Source organism: Caretta caretta, chromosome 17 (assembly GCF_965140235.1).
Source record: "Caretta caretta isolate rCarCar2 chromosome 17, rCarCar1.hap1, whole genome shotgun sequence".
In the NCBI taxonomy this organism is placed as follows: Eukaryota; Metazoa; Chordata; order Testudines; family Cheloniidae; genus Caretta; species Caretta caretta.
The window spans coordinates 5,742,540-5,767,945 of NC_134222.1; the positions used below are offsets into that span (position 1 = coordinate 5,742,540).

Consider the following 25,406-nt stretch of genomic DNA (forward strand, 5'->3'; position numbering starts at 1 on the left):
TTCCTGGGTTAGTGGTTCTGTTGTGTGGTGTGTGGTTGCTGGTGATTATTTGCTTCAGGTTGGGGGGCTGTCTGTAAGCAAGGACTGGCCTGTCTCCCAAGATCTGTGAGAGTGATGCGTCGTCCTTCAGGATTGGTTGTAGATCCTTGATGATGCGTTGGAGAGGTTTTAGTTGGGGGCTGAAGGTGATGGCTAGTGGCGTTCTGTTATTTTCTTTGTTGGGCCTGTCCTGTAGTAGGTGACTTCTGGGTACTCTTCTGGCTCTGTCAATCTGTTTCTTCACTTCAGCAGGTGGGTATTGTAGTTGTAAGAATGCTTGATAGAGATCTTGTAGGTGTTTGTCTCTGTGTGAGGGGTTGGAGCAAATGCAGTTGTATCGTAGAGCTTGGCTGTAGACAATGGATTGTGTGGTGTGGTCAGGGTGAAAGCTGGAGGCATGTAGGTAGGAATAGCGGTCAGTAGGTTTCTGGTATAGGGTGATGTTTATGTGACCATCGCTTATTAGCACCATAGTGTCCAGGAAGTGAATGACATCTTCATCATCTGGACCCATGGAAAAGAAGCCCTTGAGGAATTCCACCATGATTTCAACAATTTCCATCCCACTATCAACCTCAGCCTGGACAAGTCCACACAAGAGATCCACTTCCTGGACACTATGGTGCTAATAAGCGATGGTCACATAAACACCACCCCCAACTGTTCCTCAGACGTGCTTGTCAACTGCTGGAAATGGCCCACCTTGATTATCACTACAAAAGTCGTTCGTCCCCCCCCCCCCGCTCTCCTGCTGGTAATAGCTCATCTTAAGTGATCACTGTTGTTACAGTATGTATGATAACACCCATTGTTTCATGTTCTCTATGTATATAAATCTCCCCACTGTATTTTCCACTCAGTGCATCCGATGAAGTGAGCTGTAGCTCACGAAAGCTTATGCTCAAATAAATTTGTTAGTCTCTAAGGTGCCACAAGTACTCCTTTTAGTTATTGTACAGGTAAGTAACTGTTCTTATTGTGAATTTTATATCTATAGTCCTCCAGTACTCTCTGCTTTGAAGCAAATGAAGTTCAAATATTTGATTTCTTAAACAGTTCTATTTTAGATATTCCTTTCCATTTTATTTTTTGGTGATACTGCCATTGGTAACTTTTTGAAAGAGTGGAAAAGGTAGCTATAATTCATTAGTCATTTACTATTTATATTTGTTACAGACAAGATGCATATTGGTCCTGACATACCCTCACCTATTCTAAATTGCTCAGCAAGTGATATACTGGGAGACTCAATCTGTGCCATAATCTCATTAGATTATAATAGTATGTTAACTGTGTGTGAAAGACTAAGTGGAAAATTACTTCCAAAGACACTTCAACAGTTTATCTGGACTGATAAACTTCTAAAAGCAGATACAAAAGTTGACAAGTTTGAAAGAATAACGTAAGTATTTATTGTTTTCCTCTGTTGAAAAATATTGTGGTGTTGTTAGTAACTGCAGCCATCTAATTCTTGGACTATTAATATATTCAAAGTAATCCCTGATTCTCTGACATGAAATTAGCCCAAATGTTCTTCAAACTGTTGAGAATAATACCACCTTAACATCATCTTGAAATACAAGTACGAGAGCGGTTCCTCTCTGAAGTTTGTATTAACTCCCACCTCTTGGAATATCCAAGAAATGCAGAAGCAGTTTAGTGACATTTGACTACTAATTGACTGGCTCCAGGACACTTTCAGTTTCTGCCTGCCTAGATCTCTGTAATCACAATGTTACTTTTCATTCAAATGAATTTTTATAATTCAACTCCTCCCATGTTGTAGTCACTTGATGTTCTAATATGAAACAAGAGCAGGTGTAAATGGAACAACCCACAGCAACTTCTAGGTAACAAACTGTGGGCCAAATCAGACCTTGCTCAGTCAGATCTCCCCCTGAAATGAATGAGAACCTTTGCCTGTGGGGTAAATGCTTTTCTTTGCTCTGAGTTCAAGTGGCTGAAGGTGGAGCATTGGAGACCTACAGACACTGGGGCATGAGGAGGAAATCAGGCCATGGAGCCAATCTGTAGCTGCTTGCTTAGCTCTGAAGCAGCCTTGACACCTGCCTCTGGCTCTGCATGTAGAAGTACCCCTTCTGGCAACAGCTGGTAACTGGCTTGGTGGTAGACCTGCTTACCCCACCCATCTCTTCAACCCCCTCTGTGCCTTGCTCCCAAAACTGACTGCACAGATAATTTTATGCTTGAATGATTTCCAAATGTTGGGCTGAATTGTGTCCCTGGTTATGCACATGCATCTCTCATTGACTTGAATGGGACTTATGTGCATCCAGCAGAGCCCTGAACAGATACATGCTGTGGGCCAGATCCTCAGCTCTTGTAATTTGATATGTCTGTTTATGCCAATTGAGGATCTGGCCCTTTGTGTATTATTGTTTCCACCCCACCCTCCATCATTTCCAGAAAGTTTGAATTCGCTGTGAAAGGGGCATATTCTAGAATAGCTCATTGACATGATGAATGGGCATTTCTGGAACTATTGCATCACAATATAATAGTCTGCATTGTGTCTGAATGCTGATGTATAGAGTGAGTATTTTGGATACTTTTAGGTACCAAGTATTTTTATGTCAATTCATCTCAGTTCATAACAAGCTTTTGAAAACTATATGTAATCAGGGAAATTAATCAGTGCTTCACCTTCTCAGAATTCTCAAGAGAGAAGCTAGAGTGAAGTTTGGACGAACAGTGGAGCACCGAATTGCTGAACTGAAAATTAGAAGTGCCACCCGATCACCAATTTCAGGCCTTATTGAAAATGCAGTTGTGGAGGTTAGTCAGAAAATGTAAAACCTGGCATGCTAACTATTTTTTATTCTATATTTTCTTACTCCTTGTCCTGAGCACTTCATAATGAATATTTGCACTATGTAATGGTGATTAAAACCATATTCATTTGGTCATAGCAATACTACCATTCTGTTGCATATTTCCAAATATCAGGTGACTTCTGGGGTTTTCTTCTCCTATCCTTAATTGGTAATCATTTTGCTAATGTTCTCCTAGCTGGCTCCTTTGGTTGGTTACTGAATTCTGGAATATCATTGCAAACACCATCGTATGATTTCAACCAGTCCACAAGATGGAGTAAACTTTGTCTTCTTGCACACTTGAAAGTGATTCTTACAGTAGAGAGAAGCATACTGTTTATAGTGCCATTAAATAATTCAGTGATCTATAACTCACAATAAAACCGAACATCAGTTTTATTCTAAAAGTAATTTGCAGCGTGAACAAACTAGTGATAGGTGGAACAATATTTCCTCATAAAGAAACCCATTAAGTGACATAGAACTCCCCAGATGCTCCTGCAAAGAGCCAGATAAATCACTTCTACATTTTAAGAATGTTTTGCAGTTCTTTGGCAGATGTGCATGTGTGCAGAGGAGCAGATGAGGGCACAGTGACCATAACCTTTGTGTTGCTAAATTGAAGATCAAATTAAAGAGGATGAGGAAGGTTAAAAGACAACTGTGCATCAGCAATGCACAATTAAAAGACCCAAATACAAAAAAAGCTTTTCAGCTTGAACTGAAGAACAGGTTCAGTATTCTAATGGATTTAAGTGAAGAAACCCAAAACATTGATACTCTATGGGAAAACATCAGAGAGTGCTATCTACAAAGTTCAAAGACAGGTCTAATAACAATGAAATCTAAAAGGAAAGAATGGATTAGCGATACTACTTGGGCAGCTATGGAAAAGAGAAGAAATGTAAAGCAAAAACTCATGAATGCTAAGTCATGTGAAGAGACAAGCAAGTGGCAAGAAGAATACAGTGCTCTAGACAGAGAAGTTAAAGGGAATGCAAGAAGAGATAAAAGGGCATATATTGATAGAAAATGTCAAGAGGCTGAAGAGGTAGCAAAAGAGGTGACCTTATAACCTTGTATAAGGCAATCAAATAGCTAACAGGAACCTTTAGAAGTACCGGAGGCCCTACTAAAGATGCAAACAGAAAGACTCTTAGTACAGAATAACAACAGAAAAGATGGGCAGAACATTTTCAGGCTGTTTTAAGTAGACCATGCTCAAACAAACTACTAGAAATGTTTGATGATGACCTACCACTAGAGCTTGATATTGATTTAGGAGATCTTACAAATGAAGAAGTTAGAAAAGCCATCAGTATACTAAAAAATGAGAAAGCAGCTGGAGAGGATAATGTTACTGGAGAGATTCCCAAAGCAAGTGATGAAACAGCCCTCCAGACTTTCCTTGTGTTTTTGGATAGAATATGGAATAAAGAAAATAACCCAACCCAGTGGAAGAGAGGCCTTAGGATGATGGTATCACCTACTGTAACTGGAGAAAAATCACATTCCTCTTAGTGCCTGGGAGAGCAATTTGCAGTAACATCTGGTAACGTATCAAGAAACAAATAGACTTTCAACTTAGAGAGGAACAAGCAGGTGTTAGACCACTGAGATCACGCGCAGGCCATATTGTTGTTCTTAGACATATTATGGAACAAGAATGGAGTGGCAAGCACCTCTTGTGATAAATTTTATAGCTTTGCAGCATACACAGAGAGATAGTCTGGCAAATTTTGGCACACTACAGAATACCAGCAAAAATAATTAGACTAATCAAGGATCTATATGATAATGCTGAATGTGCAGTCAGAGATGGTGACAATATCAGCCAATGCAGTGACAACTGGAGTAAGGTGAGGGTGTATTATGTCCCCACTATTGTTTGCACTGGTCATTGACTATGTCATGAGGAAAGTAACCACAGAAGGCAACCAAGGAATTTTATGGACAAATGATAAAACACAATTGTATTACCTCTTTTTTGCTGATTTACATTGTCCTACTTAGTTCAACAATTCACTTAATGGAAGAAAAGACCTAGCTTTTGGCAAATACAGCAAAACAAGTTGGTTTGTTCATCAACAAACCAGAAAAGAAATATGGCTATCAGTGTCTCAGAAGTTACCATTAGTGTGAACAAAGAAACACTAGAAAAAGAGTAATTTTACTAATCTATGGAGTTAAATGTGCAACGATGATGACGCTATGCTAGATGTCAAGCAACGAATATCAAAAGCAGCAAACAACCTCAATTAAACTTGAAAAGATTTGGCATGATTGGCACTGACATAAAACTATGTATTTTTAACACTTCCATTATGTCTGTCTGCCTTTATGAACCAGAGTCATTGAAATCTACAACAAGATTCATTGATAAGATCAAGGCATTCCAAAGATAGATAGATAGATGGATAGATAGATAGATAGATATACACATATTCATATACATATATCTATATACATGTATCACTGCATTGAGAAGAGTATTTTGCAACATCAGAATTCCAAGTAGAGCAAATCTGGAAATTTAATGAGGATGGATTTATTTAGGACATGCTTTAAAGAGGTCACCAACACAATTTCCACAACAAGTGATAATATGGAAGAGAAAAAGAGGGAAACCTAGAGAAACATTTATGCCTAACAGTATCAAAAGAAACCAAATCCATCAGCATGACACTGAGAAGCCCGAACAGACTAGCACATGACTGAAATAAATGGCGGAAACTGGTTGATGTCCTATTGTGCACCTGAGAGCACAAGAGGATAAAGAAAGAAGAGAAAATATGAATGACTATTTGAAAGGTTTATTGTGAAAAGAAATACTCCGCGATTCAATGAACAAAAAGTTAAACTACCACCTCACTAGGTGACAGCTCAGGCACAGCCCAAACAGATGACACTGTGCATGCACTTAATGAGACCAGTGGTTTTCAACCTGTGGTCCGCAGATCTCTGTGGGTCTGCAGACTATGTCTAAGATTTCCAAAGGGGTCTGCACCTCCATTTGAAATTTTTTAGGGGTCTGCAAATGACAAAATGTTGAAAACCACTGAATTAGACCATGTCTAAAGCCTCTGTAATTAATCTACCATATTCTTGTGATGGTCAAGATTTCTTCCAATCTGGTATTCAGCCATTGCTTTCTCCAAAGAACAACTTCCTTCTTCTAGAACTGTTAAGAGGGCTGTAAAGCTGTGACTTTTTTAGTATTTAAGCCCTAGGTTTACATCACACAAAGTGAATATCAATACAGCTGAATCCAATTCTATAATGGTTAGAGCTTGTACATTCTGACTGAAATAAATATCAAAGTGAAATTGCATTTACTTAATTTATATTATTCCTTAGAAACATTGTTTTCATTTAAAATATTTAACGTTTCTTTCCTTCTACCCAACAGAAATATGAAAAGACACCCTGTATGCATTCTTTTGCCACAAATAAACAAATGATTTCAGAGACCAGCAAAACCTTAAATGTCCTGTATGTTTTCAGTGGCATGTATGAACCCTACCTAATCTATTGGCTTTTTCCTTTGCAAATGGCATTTAAGCAAATAATGCCTACAGGTAAGTAAATTAAATCACAGAAAATTGCTTTAGACCTATATCACTTTTCTTAGGAGATGATAAAGAATCCTCAGGGCTTTGACAAAGATATTTTCACTATTCTATAAACTAATAAATATTTTAATTTTTAGCTGAACATCCCTATGAATTGGCTATGTACCTACATTTCCTACATCAAAACTTATTCCCATCATGGACAGAGATCTTTGCAATGGCTGAGTGGATGATGAGCCTTCTGGAGAGAGAGGACACTGAATTCTTCACTCATCTTCAACAGTATTTCAGAAAGAATTTTGCAGTTGAACCAAAAGTATAATCTATTGATTTTTTTTAACTATAGAGTCTTTTATATTTATGCTACTTGCAGAAATTTAAAATAAAATGTTTGCTGTAGTAAAAGTCAGCATATGGAATAAAGTTGTACTTTTAAATATGATTTAGTAAAATTATTAAATGACCTTGAAATATACATAGATAGCTTTTTATCTCTGGGGATAATGTTTCTGATTTTTCTATATTATAACATATCCCATCTAATATATTCTTTTTTTTTTCTTTGCAGGATAGTTCAAGAAAGAGAGAAAGCTCAAGAACTGTACACAGCCACAGACAGATCTGAGCAAAACAAACATCTAACCAAGGAATTGCTGGCAAGCCCAGTCATTTTCCTCAGAAAATGGATGGGTGAAGTAAGAAATCCTAATTTATGTGAATGAATTTAAAAAAACAAAAAACAAATGCAGAGATTGATTCTTGTCTCACTCACACTGTTGTAAATCAGAAGTAACACTGATTGCATCTGGAGTAGTTGTTGTTATTATTATTATTATTGTTTTATATATGTTACGATAGCATCTAAGAGCCCAAGTTGTGGACCAGGACCCCATGGTGCTACATGCTGGACAAACACTGTTTTTTTCTGTCAAACACTGCCCACCTACCCTAACAATCTGAAGCTTGTTTCTGGGTATTATTAACAAAGTGTTAAACCATACAGGTACCTGTGTGAGTAGGAAGAGCAAGATTTGGTGGTGTTTTACAAATTAGAAGTTGCCTAATATATTTTTAATACAATAAATTTCATAATTTTGTTTAGAGCTTTGTGAGTATACTGGATTTTCCTGCAGTGTTGTTGATTTGGGATCAAATGTACATGCAAGATTGGAATCAAAAGGTGATGGAGAATTTCTGTCTCTCAATCCTTATGCTATTAAAGGATTCACTAATGACTGCCAATGATTATCCAGCTATAAGAGAGGTACATACAACAATGCTTCATGTTACCTTTCAACTAATTATCTATTCTGTTGATAAAAATAATCACCAAAGACATGTTTTTATTTAAAGATTTTTTTTAAATAGTTTTTCAAGAACATTTGGTTCCTTCAAAGCAGAAAATTCCATTGGAGTTTTCTTATTGTGATGCACATTTTTATGTATATAATTTTTTGAGATTTGCAAGTAAATTATGGGCAAAATTGTGGTCTGTTTCACCTATGCAACCTTACTGACTTCAGTTGGAATGCATAGCCATAACTGAGAACCAAATTTTGTCTGAAGTGTATTAGTCCAGGCCTGGGGGTGTCAATACTTCCCTTGAATTACTTGCTAAATTTCCATTTAACATTAATGAGAGTACTGCATCTACAGAATATGGAGAATACACCCTGCAATATTTGTTAGCATCAGCAATTGCATTGTAGGTTGCACCAAAATGTTTCTCATTAAGGCCCTAATTCAAAGCACTTAAGCACATGTTCAGCTTTAAACACATACTTAAATCCATCCCTAATGAGCAAAGCACTTAAGCTTATGTTTCAGTCCTACTGAAGTCAAATTACTTTTACACCAACTCTAAGGGATTGCCAGACCAGTGTAAAAGGCTCCACTGAGATTTGGGCCCCTATTTTAATTTGTTTGGCTTTTTAAAAAACAAAATCTAAATTTTTAGGTCAAAAGCTAATTAAGCACCCCTTTAAAAGATAAAAATCTTGAAACTCCTACTAAAAATGAAGAAATTACTAGAGTAAATGGGAATTGTTGAGTTTTTTTGGAAAACAAAAATAAAGCCTTTTTGAATGAGTGCAGTTTAGGCTGTAAGCAAAATAACGAGCATAGGAAGTAAAGTCAAGGCAGTTTTCTGTGATTATAGTGCGTTCTTAAAACATATTTTTAACAAAAATACTTCCAGCCAGGAAATCTTCTCAGAATCCATAAAATATTAACAGATCTGTTTCATGTACAGTAGTGAAAATTCTATTTTTTTTTTTTTCCCTTTTCAGGTGTTTTTGTTCCATGGTTGTCATCTTCTTACAGCTGATATTCAAAGGGCCTGGATTCATCTTCAGCAAGGTGGTTTACCAGCTGACATCCCTGGGCTTAGCAGGCAGAATCAAAGGTAGAGAACGTCCCTTGCTTTACAGATACAAGGATGTACTGATTGGAAACATGCTGCTGAAATTAAAGGGCTGCCTTTAAAAAAAACAAAAAAAAACCCACCTTCATAAAACTATATTGAACACTTTGTAGACTGTGTGGTAGGGCTCCAATTCAGCAGTGTACTTAAAGTACATGCTTTACTTCAAGCAAACAAGTTGTCTTTTTGTACTAGTTGAACTAATCATGTGCTTAAAGTTAGGCAAGTGCTTAAGTACATTGCTGAACTGGGGCCTAGTTTGTTAACCTGCCATATATATTCATTAGACTTGGTAATATTCATGTTACAGATAAAAGTTAAATGTAGCTGAAGGCACATACTGCTGTGAGTATCTAAATGCCTAGGTAGATAAAATGGCCTAGCATTAGCACTCTGAACCACCAAACAAGAAAGGTTTCAGAGTAACAGCCGTGTTAGTCTGTATTCGCAAAAAGCAAAGGAGTACTTGTGGCACCTTAGAGACTAACCAATTTATTTGAGCATAAGCTTTGAGCTGTAGCTCACGAAAGCTTATGCTCAAATAAATTGGTTAGTCTCTAAGGTGCCACAAGTACTCCTTTTCTTTTTGCAAACAAGAAAGCTGTTTTCTTACACCATAGATCAAAGGAAGCTGTATGCACTGTGTAAAGGTAGAGCAAACCTCTGTTTGTGTTGGGGATGGGTGAGAAGGAGGGTTCTGCAGTGACTTCTCTTATCTAATTTTATGGACATTATTGATAGCCTTCAAAAGGAACCTCATCCAGACTCTTGACTGGAGATTTGCAGCTATAATGCATGCCTTAATGGGGGAGGAAAGGTTAAAGGAATGAGTATCCTCTGCATTCCATCTGGGACATGTCTGACCTACTGGAAAGAAAACAAAACATAAACCTAGAGATAACTATCACAGATACGCTCTCAAGCGCTCAAAAAATGCTCAGGCCCTCTGAAATAGTGAGACTTGCAGGTTCGCATGTCATTCCTACCTTGTTATCACAATATCAGGCAGTCATAGTCTTGATGCTGTGTTTTTATTCTTGCCAGTGTTGCTTTCAGGTGCTGTCCTAAGGCTATATCTACACATGAAACCTTATAGCAGGCAGCATAGCTGTACCGATGCAGCTGTGCCACTGTAAGATTTCTTGTGTAGCCGCTCTATGCCAATGGGAGAGAGCTCTCCTGTTGACATAATTAAACCATCTCCAATGAGAGGCGGTAGCTATGTCAATGGGAGAAGCTCTCCCACTGACGTAGCACTGTGCACACTACCACTTAAGCCAGTGAAACTTATGTTGCTCAGGGGTGTGTTTTTTTTTTCACCCCCACATGAGTGGTAGTGTAGACATGGCCTAAGAGCACTGTCAGATTCATGTGGGCATACTCACATAGTGCAGAGGAATGGTGCATGTTATAATGTTGACCTACCGCCTACTGTGTTACTTCTTCCTACATTTCTTCAGTCATGAGATCTTCCTCATAACATTTGGACGTTGAAGGACTGTATGAAACAGTATCTCATTTGACTGATAAATTAGGGAGGGCAGTACTAAACCTTTCATTTATAATGAATATTTCATATCTGGAAATGCCTTCTATATGGTATGTGGAAACATTTTTAATATAAATAGATAGTTGGGTTGCTTTGTTTCTTTTTGTAGCAGTCAACAAAATACTTTAATGAGCAAAAGTGTTTCAAATGAGAATTTAATTCAGATTGTGGCTTATTGCTCTATGCACTGAAAATAGGGAATTAAATTATGAATGTTTATATGTGCAGGCCACTTGCTGATCTGTCTCCAAGGCTCAGCTCAATGGAAGGTATTTAGCTGTTTGTGTTCATGCTGTTATTTAAGAGCATGCCTTTGGTACCTAATAACTTTTGTATCATAGGTAAGATTTCAGATATAATGAAAAGTACAGCTTACTTCTAAAAGTTCATTTAAACCTTCTGTTCTCGCCAAAAATATTAGAAGAAAGTGTTTTAGGCCCCAATCCTATATCCTGATGGTGCTCCACAGAGGGGTTTGCCTGTGCCAATCAGATTACAGGATTAAGTCCTTAATCTTTGTTATAGTATTCCTACCAATAAATGCTGGAATTTTGCAATATACGAATTTTTCAAGGAATGCGTAGAAGGAATTATTCTTCTTTAAACTGGAAAAGTTGCATGCCTTTTGGTGAAATTTGAAGGAAATGTTTTAAAATATATGGAAAAGACAGTCAGTTATTGTGGTTTAAACTTGCTTCCATGTAAAAGTTTGCAGAAGAGTAGAATGGTCCTGAATATTCATCAGATTTCTCTTCTGTTGTATTCCTAAGAAAATAATGTTCCATGTAATTAGAAGATTTCTGCAAAATTCAAAATTTTCAGTGTAAATTTGTTTTTGAGGATTTTAAAATTTTGCCAAGAAGCCCAGATTTTCTACAATGGCCTCTAATTTTGGATGCTTCAATTTCTGTATTCAGGCCTTCTCACAACTGAGTCCTGATTTTTAAAGTTGCTGAGCACCCACAGCTTCTGTTGATTTCAATTTGAGGTGTGGGGATTCAGCACATCTGAAAACTGGTCCAAGGCTCCCATAATTGAGGGACCTGAACCCAGTGGCCACTTTTGAAAATTCTGGCTATATTTTGTGTTTAAGACTGATAAATGTATAGGGTGAAATTCTGGCCCCATTGACATCAAAGGCAAAACTCCCATTGACAGTAGTGGGGCCAGGATTTCATCTCTAGAGCTTGATCCTGTGGGTCATATCAGGCAAAGCTCTTGTTGAAGTCAAGCCAGATGTTTGCATTTTTTTTTTAAATGCAAAAACATTATCCAGTTTGGTGAAATGTTAAGTAATCTTTCCAGTTCACTATATGCTACAGTATGAAAATCTTCCATCTTATCATCCTTGTACTTAAAACATTATAAATGAGAAGTAATTCTATTAAAATCAGTGGGATTACATCAGTGTAAAACTGGTGTGAGAGGAAAATCAGACCCTTGAGTCTTTGGCTCCCTGAGCAGATGAAAATAGTTGTAATTTTTGCTTGCTGCACAGGAGGGTGCTCCTCCTCTGTGTCCCTCTACAGGAAAGAGGGACGTCTATGGTCTGTAGGTGGTTCCTAGAATAAAGTAGTAGTCTGAACTGGTCTTTTCTTATAGCTGCAGAATAACACTGATAGTAGCTGTTAAAATAGTTATTTCTAATATGTGAAGCTGGCAAGGAGACATTTGGGAGTGGTGAGTTAGCTGCTGCTATGGGAGATGCATACAAAGGTATATCGGTCAGATGATGTATCATACTGACAGTACACTATGTAAGACATTAGAGTTCTCTAGTGGGCATGTTTTTAAAAAAGTTTGGTGAATCTACAGTATAATTTTTCCTTCAAGTTTTTCAGTAACAAAAATTCTTCCAGTCTGTCTAAGAGCCTGATTCTTTAAACCCTTACATTTTACAAGACAGAACCATTAAACAGGGAAAGAACTAATACACACACACACACGGATCTGGCCTTAATCCTGACCAAAACGTCTGTAGGAAAAGACTGTACTGCCCTGCTTATGGAATTCATATAAGTTGTTCTGTGTAAAATAGACATTATCCAAAATCTAAACATTTCACCCTGCAGCTAGAACCCATTCTGTGGTTGTAAAATGATATTATATCTTTCAGTATCTGAGACTTAGAAATGTTACTTAAAGTATTATATTTGATCTACTATATTTGATTCTTTGTAATTTAACCTTTGTGACTTTCCTTATAGCAAGAAGAAAACAATTTTTGTTCTTTAATTTAATAGGTAAAAGTGTAATATACTTTTGTTTGGGCTCAGAAGCCACCAAAGGCTCTGACTAACCTAATTTATAATCAAGGATCAAACTATTTAAACATTACATTGGCTAATTACCTTTGGTGTAATTTGTTTTGATAGCTGGAAAGGTTTCTCTTGGCTTCCAGGACATCTTGCCAGTTGGAGTGAAGGATGTTTTACTGAAGCTAGTTTTACCAGTACCACAGGTTGAGATATCACACACTGTAAGTGGTAATTTAATTATACCTTGTATGTTCTGACAGGCATTGTGATAATCTTTACTTTACAAAAGAAAAAGGTTTACTGCTCTTTTTATTGAGACTATTTGTCATCAAGAATGTTTTTTGACTGAACAGAGACCTAAACAAATCAACAGATAAAGAGAACTCTGTCATTAATTATTGTTACCTACGTAAGAAAAACCTTAGATTGTGATTGGTTAAAAATTGTCCTGTGAAGACTCAGTAAGTTTCTATTGTTTACCTCTTCAGAAGTTAATAAAATTGAGGTCTTTTCCAGGTATCCAGTCAGACCACTTGTGCAAATAAATACACTGTGACTGGCTGAAGAAAATTAATTGAAAGCTATTATTTCACCTCGCAGGAGGATAATTAATTTTTTCTGATCCTCTGTGTGTATCTGTCTTTTAGCTTCTAAGGAAAAACTGTTACCTCACTGAAATGCATTAACATTATGGAGAGATTTTCCAGATGTTTCTGATGAAGACTCTCAGAAAATAAGTAATAAAACATATATTGGGCCAAATCTTCTTTTGCCAAACTGAAAAGGATTTGATCCATTAACTTCAGTACATATTGTATATTTGCTTCACTCCAAGTCAATATTTACCTCTCTGGTCAATAAAGTTTGTTTTTCACCTTACAAAAGTCAATATTTACTTATTATTTTTTAGTTCTGTGACAATGTACTAAATTCTGTGTTTCTAGCAGTTTGGAGTCTTTCATTTCTTAAGGAAAAGAGTTTGGTTTAGCAGAGGTCTGTTACTTTTTTACGAAGCCTTTCCCACAACTGGAGGAATTTGTCCAGCATATAATAAACTTAACAGGATTATGAGCATAACTATTTACAAGCACAAAAAAGAATAAATTAGAAAAATGGGTGAATTGAGTAAATATAGTACTGAATTAAGCAATGATTGCATAACCCCATAGAGTGGGTGTTTATACCTTCTTTGCATTTTAAGAGAGCATCTTCTCTGATTTCCATGGGTCTGAAATGCCAAACCCCATAACAAATATTTATGGCCAGATCCTCAGGCTGTTAATTCTCCTTCAAAGTCAAGAAAAATGTGCAAGTTCATACCAGCTAGTGATCTAACTTTATATATTTACTGATTTGAATTATCAGACTGAAGGAGGACTGCAGAAGTTTAACTGTAAGCAGACTTTGGCCCCTAACAATATTAATAGGAGTTACCACTGGACAAATCCTTCATACATCCTGAGAAAATGCTTCCCTTCTTTAATAAACACTTAATTCTGTGCACATCCCAAGTTCCCACAAAATCAGCGGGAGTGTGGGTTGCATATGAATTGGAAAAATGAGTCATTTTCCTGAAAATAATTATACAGGTTGAACCTCTCTAGTCTAGCACCCTTGGGACCTGACTGGTGCCAAACCAGAGCATTTGCCAAACCACGGGAGGTTAATATTGTAGCGAGTGGGTCTCTTTTTATTTTTATCCCACTGAGGCGAATAAACGCTTGCAATGCTGCCTAGCCAAGGCTTACTGGCTCTCTTCATAACAAAGTGTTAGTGTTGTTACACAATTTTACTGGATTGGCACAAGCAAATAAGTAGATCAAGCATAAAAAACACAAAATAATATGAAAAAGAAATACATAATAATACAGGTAAATCTATAATTTACTCACCTAAAATGATGTCTGAATTCCGCTTCCAAAGTGGTGTGACAATAACTGCTAAGTCAAATTACATTTGAGTTACATCTTAGGTCTCTGCTGTAGGTATATCCAGAGTAGGTGAAGTGGAGACAACAGGATTTTCAGTTGTAGAGTGCTGCTTACCTCTCCTCTTCGCTACCTTTAACCAGTCTTCCAGCTTGGCTTGTCTCACGTATTTTGGTTTTTCTTCAATGAGTTTTTCTTGTATCATGTAGAGAGACATGATCTCTTGCTCAGAAATGAAATGTCTTTTCTCCAGTCCTCTATTAAATTTGTTGCCAACTGAATGCATTTTATTGATAGAAATTTTTTCTGCGACATCCTCATAGTCATCTTCACTGGCTTCTTCGTTATCTTTGGTTTTTCCTTGCTGTACCATTTGCACAATGTCTTCATCCGTCATTTGATTAGCAATTGGTGCATCTTTGTCGATTTCCATCCAGTCTTGTAAATTTTCCTCTCCCAAATCCTTGGCCAGCTCAAGCACTACAGGGTGGGACATACCACTAGCATACTCCATTAACTCACTAACAATTTTTTGGTTTTCAGACACTTGAAATCAGACTCGTCATTGACGTCAGGACTCTCCTCAAACATTAGGACTGGCCACAATTTGTGCCATCCATTCTTCAGATTACATGGAGTTACTCTTTCCCAGGCTCTAGCTAGTGTCCAAATCATATCCTTGAGGTTAAATTTGTTCCTAAATGTTGTCAAACTCTTCCCATCATTAAGCGATACTAGCAAATGGTGCATAAACTCGGACCTGTACATACACTTCAGGGACTGTAAGATACCCTGATCACAAGGCTGAATCAGTGAGGTACAGTTTGCGAGTAAATACAGTCCCCACCACATTATTTTTGGCAAGCAGCTCTGCTTTAGGGTGGGCAGAGCAACTGTCGAGAATCAGCACAATTTTGCACTTCAGATCCAGACCTACCGAGGTGCAATGGGCTCTTGCCTCTGGTACAAAATATTTCTCAAACCACTCGAGATATAGATTAGTTGTTACCCATAATGACTTTGTTGCCACTGTATATCACTGGAAATATTTTCACCCCTTTGAATGCCATTGGGTTCACACTCTTCCCAATAATCATAAGCTTGCATTTGTGCATACCGGCTGGGTTGCTACAACCAGGGATAGTTACCTTGTCCTTCAACTCCTTCGTACCAGATGGTGGCTCCTCTGCATCAGTAGCCAACATTTATTTTAGGCATATAATGCCAGTAGAGAGCAGTTTCACAGGCATTATATACCTGCTCTGGGTATAACTTCTCATTTGCAGCTAACTATGCAAATTCGTCAACATACTTAGTGGCAGCTTCCGTATCTGCACTTCTTTTTTTCATTGCACACGCAATGTAGACTAATGCCATGCCTGTTTTTAAATTTCTGAAGCCATCCTTGCAAATAGTCACACTCATGCTACAGGTTAAGTTCTTTGTGGAATATTTTTGCTTGTGCCATCATCATCTCGCCAGCAATGCTAACATCTTCGTTCCTACGAAGCTTGAACCAATGTGAAGGTGCACTATGTAAATCGCTGCTTTCCCCTCTGTCAACACCTTACAAATACTCATAGTTTTTTTACTGTCACTTTTGGCAAATAACTGAAGGATCTGATTCTTTTGCTTCTTCAGATCATACACTGTATATGACCCTACATTGTAAAAAGCACACAACACATGTACCGATGTGCCCTTTTCCAATTTCTGCAACAATTCTACCTTTTGCTGTATCGACATTGACACATGCTTAAGCTTAGCAGCATTACCAACACTTCCACTGCTTGCTGGTCTCTTAGAAGACATATTTAGGGGTAAATTAGAGCTAAATAATAGCCCAGAACACTGAGAGCCAGGACTGGTGGCTGTAAACAAACTTTGCTGGACTATGGGAAACTTGGCCCCACTCACGATAAGTGGACATCTGGCTAACTAAAATCATGCCGGACCACGGATGTTGCCAGACCAGAGAGTGCCGGACTAGAGAGGTTCAACCTGTAGGTAAATCCCAGAATGGAGTTTTGGGCCCTGCAGTGGATTCTCACACTGATGATGATGCAAAGTAAATTTTTTTGTTTCATTCATTTAATATTCCATTTTTTTTTTAAGGAAACTTGGTTGAAAGAGTTTGACCCTCTTGCTGTGGAGTCAACAGTTTCAGTATTTTATGGCCTTGAAAACTGCATTCCAAGGCTAGCTCTTTTAAACCCTCTCTTGTACAGAAAACCAAAGGAAAAACAGCAAAAAAAAGTGAAACCACTGAATTTACTGTTCAGTTCAATGGTATGAATCTTTTAGTCTATCATCTGTTGGTATGCATTCTATTTTGTTGTTGCACTTTAAAAAAAAATTTAATATTTTGCAACTCTTTTTGATCCTAGAATAAATATTTTAAGTTCAAATATATTTAGTAGATTTTTTTTTAAAAAGATAAACTTTCAGTTGATTCATGGTGAGCGATAATAGGTTCCCTTTGTATGATGTTATCATTTTGGTCCTTACTTCCCTTCAGCATTTTCAACATAAACTTGAGAAGTCTCGTTTAAAGTGTCTCATCCAGTGGTGGATGAGGGTTAACTTGGGGTCCTCCAAAACCCTTTGCATTATCTGTGAGCATGTCTACACTACAAACTTAAATCAATCTATGTTAGGTGACGGTCAAGTTACAGCCACTGCAGTAATTACTGCAGTGGTTCGTATCTACACTACCCTCCTTCTGACGGTGATGCGCATTCTCGCCAGGAGCGCTTCCACTGACGTAAGAGGAGGGGCAGTGTGAAGGGCTGAGAGCCCAGGCTCTCAGCTCTGTGCACAGCACCCTGCCAGGAGCCCGGCTGCCTCTCTCTCACTTCCCCCCGTTCCCTGCTCCCTGCAATGAGCCCAGCTGCCCCCTGGTCAGATAGACTCTTCTCACCAGAGTTACCACTCCCCTGCCTGATACTAGGGTCAAAGTGGATGAAGTCAAAGTGTGCCTTATAGTGCTGGTGTATATGGAACCTCAAACACACCCATTCGTTTCCCATCAAACACATTCAAAAGACAAATAGAAACATTAAAAACTGCAGCCTCAACATTTTATTTTAAGCAAAACTAGTTATTCTCTCTCCCACTGTGTATCATCCCCACTCCTGAGCTGCCACATTTGCCTCCCATCCACAATCAGGCTTTGCATGCCTCTTCTTCATATATGGTGGTCATACAACTTGTTTCCTTATATGTATAGACAAATATTTTTATTTGTACAATATTGGGCATTATAATTTGGCTGTATGTTTTCTGTAAATTAGAGAAAAATTTTTTGAAGCTAGTGGAGTTATGCTAGAGATCTATTTGGCTGACTATCTCTCATTTCTTTTCTTCATCATTTCCTTTCCTCCTTACTGCTTTTTCTTCTCTTCTCTCCTGATTTTTCTTGCTAATATTTGCTCTTTAAGGCTTATATCTTTTCACCCCTCCTCTATCTTCAAGGCATTTTCCTCTGTTCTAATTTTTTATCTTTGCAGTTTTGTATTTCCCCCCCTACAAGGTCCCTATCAATTTTGCCTGTTAATATTTTTTTCTTTCCTGTGTGGTACTTTGCTGTGTCTTCTCCCTTCCTTTAGTCAAAATTTTTTCCTTTCTATTCATCTCCCCAGCCTCACGCTTTGCCCCTGGAAGGAAGGATGGTCCAGTGGCTCCATTCTTGCTCTACAACAGGAATCCTATGTTGTTTTGGTCAAATCACTTAGCCTCTCTGTCCTTCATTTCCCCATCTGTAGAATAATATTTTTCATAATAAAATAAAGAATGTGAAGTTCTTGGGTACTAGGATAATGGGAGCCATATAAGTACCTTAGATAGAGATGGGAGTGCCAAGTGAGTGGGCCTTGTTGGTCCACCTACATTCTCTTACCTTTCCTCTAGCTTCAGTGCTGCCTGGAATATGCTATTGCCATCTGCAGGAAGGAGAACTGCCTCAGCACCATCGCTGAAATCAGATCTGTGGTAGTGGCCCAACCTCTCCCTGTTCTGCCAGAGTGTACTGCTGGAAGAAAGAGAGTGTTTTCTCCTAACCCTGTGAATCCACTTTGTGCACAAACCTGGGTCTTCTCTAGGTGATGGGCTCATGCTGCAGAAAGAAATACACTTCCCCTAAATCTACTCCTCTTCATAGCCTAGGCACCAGATGCTCGGTGGTCTTGGATTCTGTAGTTTCTGGTCTTTTTGATTCTGTGAAAATTCTATCCAGCCTAGCTTGTGTCCAGGTTCCATCCATCCCCTTTCAAAGGGGGTACTGTTCCCCTACCAATTCTTGCTAAATGGCTGTGTCAAGGTTCCTTCCCCACTCTGAACTCTAGGATACAGATGTGGGGACCTGCATGAAAGACCCCCTAAGCTTATTCTTACCAGCTTAGGTTAAACGCTGCCACCACCAAAGTGTTACACAAAGAACAGGGGAAGTGCCCACTTGGAAACATCTCCCCCCCCCAAAATATCCCTCCAAGTACTACACCCCCTTTCCTGGGAAAGGCTTGATAAAAATCCTCACCAATTTGCATAGGTGAACACAGACTCAAACCCTTGGATCTTAAGAACAAAGAAAAGCAATCAAGTTCTTAAAAGAAGAATTTTAATTACAGAAAAAGTAAAAGAATCACCTCTGTAAAGTCAGGATGGTAAATACCCTACAGGGTAATCAGATTCAAAACAGAGAGAATCCCTCTAGGCAAAACCTTAAGTTAGAAAAAGACACAAAAACAGGAATATACATTCCATTCAGCACAACTTATTTTATTTAAAATATTTTGTTTTATTTTAAACAAAACAGAATCTGACGCATATCGAACTAGATTGCTTACTAACTTTTACAGGAGTTCTGACCTGCAATCCTGCTCTGGTCCCAGCAAAAGCATCACACAGACAGAGAGAAACCTTCCCCTCCGCCCGCCCCGCAGCTTTGAAAGTATCTTGTCTCCTCATTGGTCATTTTGATCAGGTGCCAGCGAGGTTATCCTAGCTTCTTAACCCTTTACAGGTGAAAGGGTTTTTCCTCTGGCCAGGAGGGATTTAAAGGTGTTTACCCTTCCCTTTATATTTATGACAGGCTGTCTCATAAATGGGCAGCTAAATTAAAATGTCCTTTTTAAAATGGAATTAATGAGCATGTGTGGAGGTACTGAGGGAAGGAGAGTTTCTGTCCAAAAAAATGAAACCTCTACTAGTTACTGGAGCAAGTTTTTCATGTAAAGGAGAATATTTGGTATGAAAATTTTGTCAGCTTAGATAAGAGACAAAATTATTGAACTATGTGATTCTAAGAGCCTTTATAGTCTTAAGAAAATCCTCTAGATGAAGGTTTCTTTTCATGTAATCATCTAGTTAAAGCTATGATCTCCCCCAGCTGTTGGTATATGCTTCAGTGGAAAGACAGAGTCAACTTGCCCTTTGGTTGCTGCAGTGAAAGGTTACGGAGTATCATTTCATTCCAGTTTTCATAAAGCTTAGATAATGTAACCAGCAAACAAATTAAACAAATTTTAGGCTGGTGGCCAAATAAGATCGTCCAGTTGCACAAGTTATACCAAGAAAAGGGAGAATCCTTTTTTAAAAATGTAGTGTTTCTTGTAGCTATTATTCAGTTTCTGTCTTAAAATGGCACTGAATTATAGATGGATACCTAGGGCCTGATTATATGAGTGCTGAGGTCCCTCAACTGCCATTGATGTCGGTGAGAATTGAGTGTGTACAGGGTCTTGCAGGATCTGGCTCTAATGTCCCAATTCTAAAATCTTTAGATTTTAAAACCATAAGAAGGGTGTAGGTCAATTATAATTTTTTTTTTAAATAAGAGTGGTTGGGGGCCTTCTAAAATATTTGTTGGTTGCCATAAGTACTATAATTTTGGAATTGTGGAATTTTCCAATTCTTTGTTTTGATTTGTTAAACTGGGAGTGAACCTTTCCCTCACTGCATGACTTTGGATTGAAATTTGGGGCAAAGGAGAAACAAGACCTCATTGAAAACCAGGTATTAGTGGAACTAAGCTGGGTAAATAAGTTAAACCTTAATATTGCTCACAATTTAAATATCAGTTATTAAGTTGATGTTAAATTAATTTAACAATCTCTTTTTGTTTTGTAATACACTGTACAAGCCAGTCAATGGCTGCTGAGATTGACTAATGCCCTAAATAAAATGAAAAGGAGTACTTGTGGCACCTTAGAGACTAACCAATTTATTTGAGAATAAGCTTCTACGCTTTCCACAGTATGCATCCGATGAAGTGAGCTGTAGCTCACGAAAGCTTATGCTCAAATAAATTGGTTAGTCTCTAAGGTGCCACAAGTACTCCTTTTCTTTTTGCGAATACAGACTAACACGGCTGTTACTCTGAAACCTAAATAAAATGGAGTGGTTTAAATGAAACTCATAAGCTATTTATTGCAAGTATACTATAAATCAATAGAGATTACTGCTGTTATACAGCAAGACAACATTAAAATATCCTTTTTCCTTGTGAGGAACTGAAGTGTTCTGCTGCTTACGATTTCCATTAATGGGTGTGCCTATTATAAATTGTCAAGGTTCCTCCCCCACTCTGAACTCTAGGGTACAGATGTGGGGACCTGCATGAAAAACCTCCTAAGCTTATCTTTACCAGCTTAGGTCAAAACTTCCCCAAGGTACAAAATATTACACCCGTTATCCTTGGAATGGCCGCTACCACCACCAAACTAATACTGGTTACTGGGGAAGAGCTGTTTGGACGTGTCCTTCCCCCCAAAATACTTCCCAAAACCTTGCACCCCACTTCCTGGACAAGGTTTGGTAAAAAGCCTCACCAATTTGCCTAGGTGACTACAGACCCAGACCCTTGGATCTTAAGGGCAATGAACAATCCTCCCAACACTTGCACCCCCCCTTTCCTGGGAAATGTTGGATAAAAAGCCTCACCAATTTGCATAGGTGACCACAGACCCAAACCCTTGGATCTGAGAACAATGAAAAAGCATTCAGTTTTTACAAGAAGACTTTTAATAAAAAATAGAAGTAAATAGAAATAAAGAAATCCCCCCTGTAAAATCAGGATGGTAGATATCTTACAGGGTAATTAGATTCAAAAACATAGAGAACCCCTCTAGGCAAAACCTTAAGTTACAAAAAAGATGCACAGACAGAAATAGTTATTCTATTCAGCACAATTCTTTTCTCAGCCATTTAAAGAAATCATAATCTAACACATACCTAGCTAGATTACTTACTAAAAGTTCTAAGACTCCATTCCTGTTCTGTCCCTGGCAAAGACCAGCATACAGACAGACACAGACCCTTTGTTTCTCTCCCTCCTCCCAGCTTTTGAAAGTATCTTGTCTCCTCATTGGTCATTTTGGTCAGGTGCCAGCGAGGTTACCTTTAGCTTCTTAACCCTTTACAGGTGAGAGGAGCTTTCCCCTGGCCAGGAGGGATTTCAAAGGGGTTTACCCTTCCCTTTATATTTATGACACGCCCCCCAAATCTCAGCTAGGGTGAAACACTGGCTGGGATTTCTTCCTGGAGCTCTAGGAAAAACAGAGTTAATAAGACACATGCATCTCTAAATATACTACCAAGTACATAAAGACTAACAATATTTTCCACATCTCAAGGACGATTTTAACCAGTTGATTCTGGGAAACTTTCACGGGAGAGTGCATCAGCCACTTTGTTAGAAGCTCCTGAGATGTGTTGGATGTCGAAATCAAAATCTTGGAGAGCTAAACTCCACCGAAGAAGTTTTTTGTTAGTTTCTTTGACGGTGTGAAGCCACTTCAGTGCAACATGGTCGGTTTGCAGGTGGAAACGCCGTCCCCAAACATATGGGCGTAGCTTTTCCAGAGCGTAGACAATGGCGTAACATTCTTTTTCAGTGACTGACCAGTTGCTTTCCCTCTCAGACAGTTTTTTGCTGAGAAACACTACAGGGTGGAATTCTTGATCAGGGCCTTTCTGCATTAAAACTGCTCCCACGCCACGCTCAGATGCATCTGTGGTTACTAGGAACGGTTTGTCAAAGTCTGGGGCCCTTAGTACAGGGTCAGACATGAGTGTCGCTTTAAGCTTGTTAAAGGCCTTCTGACACTTTCCGGTCCACTGAACAGCATTTGGCTGTTTCTTTTTGGTTAGGTCTGTCAGTGGGGCAGCGATTTGGCTGTAGTGCGGTACAAATCGTCTGTAATAACCAGCCAAGCCTAAGAAGGATTGAACCTGTTTCTTTGACTTTGGGACAGGCCACTTTTGGATAGCATCCACTTTGGCCTGTAGGGGGCTGATAGTTCCTTGACCCACCTGGTGTCCAAGGTAAGTCACTCTGTTTAGGCCTATTTGACACTTCTTAGCCTTAACAGTTAGTCCTGCCTCCCTTATGCGCTCAAGGACTTTTTGTAGATGTTCCAGGTGGTCTGCCCAGGAATCCGAAAATATGGCCACATCGTCAAGGTAGGCGACTGCATATTCTCCTAATCCTGCTAGGAGACCATCTACAAGTCTTTGGAAAGTGGCGGGTGCATTTCGCAGCCCGAAAGGGAGTACATTAAATTCATACAGCCCGAGATGTGTGATGAAGGCTGACCTTTCCTTGGCAGATTCATCTAGCGGTACCTGCCAGTACCCCTTGGTTAAGTCCAAGGTAGAGATGAACTGGGCCCGTCCCAGTTTCTCTAATAGTTCATCTGTGCGTGGCATTGGATAGTTGTCTGGGCGAGTTACAGCATTTAGCTTACGGTAGTCCACGCAAAAACGTATTTCCCCATCTGGTTTGGGAACTAGAACCACTGGAGATGCCCATGCACTTTCAGAGGGGCGGATTACCCCCATCTGTAACATATCCTGGATCTCCCGTTCTATAGCAGTTTTAGCTTGAGGAGACACCCGGTAAGGTTGGACCCTAATTGGGTGAGCATTACCTGTGTCAATGGAGTGGTATGCCCGTTCAGTCAGTCCTGGGGTGGCTGAGAACGTTGGCGCGTAGCTAGTGCACAGCTCCTGGATCTGCTGTCGCTGCATACGCCCAAGGGTCATGGAGAGGTTCACCTCTTCCACACCACCAGCACATTTCCCTTCGTAGTAAACACCTTCAGGCCACTCAGCGTCGTCTCCTCCCTGGGCTGTAAACTGACAAACCTTTAATTCTCTGGAATAAAAGGGCTTTAGAGAATTAATATGGTACACCTTAGGCTTTCGGTTGGAGGTGGGGAATGCTATGAGATAATTAACAGCTCCCAGGCGCTCCTGGACCATGAATGGCCCTTCCCACGATGCTTCCATTTTATGGGCCTGGAGCGCCTTTAAGACCATGACCTGGTCTCCTACTTTGAAGGAACGCTCTCTGGCATGCTTATCATACCAGGCTTTTTGCTCTTTTTGAGCATCCTGTAAGTTTTCTCTAGCAAGGGCTAAAGAGGTTCGGAGGGTGTTTTGTAGGTTGGTTACGAAGTCCAGAATATTAGTTCCTGGAGACGGTGTAAATCCCTCCCATTGCTGCTTCACCAACTGCAATGGCCCCTTAACCTCACGGCCATATACAAGTTCAAATGGGGAAAACCCTAAACTGGGATGTGGTACAGCTCTGTAGGCAAAGAGCAACTGCTGCAACACTAGGTCCCAATCATTGGAGTGCTCATTTACAAATTTACGTATCATGGCCCCCAAAGTTCCATTAAACTTCTCCACCATGCCATTTGTTTGATGGTGGTAAGGAGTGGCAACCAAGTGATTTACCCCATGAGCTTCCCAAAGGTTTTTCATAGTTCCTGCCAGGAAATTAGTCCCTGCATCGGTGAGGATGTCGGAGGGCCAACCTACCCTGGCAAAAATGTCTGCTAGTGCCTGGCACACACTTTTAGCCCTGGTGTTGCTTAGAGCTACTGCTTCCGGCTATCGGGTGGCAAAATCCATGAAAGTCAGTATGTACTGCTTTCCTCTGGGTGTCTTTTTCGGAAAAGGACCCAGAATATCCACAGCTACTCGCTGAAATGGAACTTCAATGATGGGGAGTGGCTGGAGAGGGGCTTTGACCTGGTCTTGGGGTTTTCCCACTCTTTGGCACACCTCACAAGACTGGACATAGGTAGAAACATCCTTGCCCATTCCCTCCCAGTGGAATGACCCCCCCAAACGGTCTTTGGTCCTGTTCACCCCAGCATGGCCACTAGGGTGATCATGGGCTAAGCTCAAGAGCTTGGCCCGGTATTTAGTTGGAACTACCAACTGTCTCTGAGGATGCCAGTCTTCCTGGTGTCCACCAGAAAGAGTTTCCTTGTATAAAAGTCCTCTTTCTATAACAAACCTGGATCGATTAGAAGAGCTGAGAGGCGGTGGGTTGCTCCGTGCCGCCGTCCAAGCTCTCTGGAGGCTTTCATCTGCTTCCTGTTCGGTCTGGAACTGTTCCCTTGATGCTGGAGACATCAGTCCCTCATTGGATTGTGGACCTAGGCTTGGTCCCTCTGGAAGCGATATAGGGGTTGGAGCTGTTTCTGTTGACTGTGAACCGCTCTCCGCTGGTGCACTATGTTGGGATTCAGGCTCCGGCTGAGCCTCTTGTGTAGGGTTATCGGCTGCTGCCAGTTCAGGTTCAGTGGGGCCCTCTGGTGTTGAGGTTGCAAGTACTGGATTCAGTGCTGGCACGGGGTCTGGTGTTGGTTGTTTGGCTGGTTCCGGTTCTGGGACTGGTTCCGTCTGGGTCTCTGGGACTGGATCCACTACTGCTGTTGCAGACATTGGCCTGGGGTCCGGGTCCATCACCTCTGACTGGGTCCTGATAGAAGTTTCCGGAACAGAGCTA

At 39.6% G+C, this 25,406-nt stretch overlaps 1 protein-coding gene across 18 annotated transcripts in view; it reads left to right on the forward strand.

Annotated features, from left to right (window-relative positions):
* Window positions 1-25,406, forward strand: part of LOC125624080 (uncharacterized) — a 52,036-nt gene that overhangs the window by 20,560 nt on the left and 6,070 nt on the right. For 15 of the 18 annotated variants that reach the window (XM_075120699.1, XM_075120704.1, XM_075120706.1 and 12 more), the window contains 8 exons: window positions 1,216-1,441; window positions 2,712-2,835; window positions 6,283-6,451; window positions 6,583-6,727; window positions 7,014-7,140; window positions 7,548-7,709; window positions 8,734-8,849; window positions 12,792-12,895. In XM_075120699.1, coding sequence (XP_074976800.1) covers window positions 1,216-1,441; window positions 2,712-2,835; window positions 6,283-6,451; window positions 6,583-6,727; window positions 7,014-7,140; window positions 7,548-7,709; window positions 8,734-8,849; window positions 12,792-12,882 — 1,160 coding nt within the window. In that variant the 3' untranslated portion in view covers window positions 12,883-12,895. Of the gene's footprint in view, window positions 1-1,215; window positions 1,442-2,711; window positions 2,836-6,282; window positions 6,452-6,582; window positions 6,728-7,013; window positions 7,141-7,547; window positions 7,710-8,733; window positions 8,850-12,791; window positions 12,896-13,321; window positions 14,118-16,717; window positions 16,886-25,406 lie in introns of those variants that run through there. The other 3 variants (XM_048824415.2, XM_075120697.1, XM_075120713.1) reach the window with 3 other exon arrangements.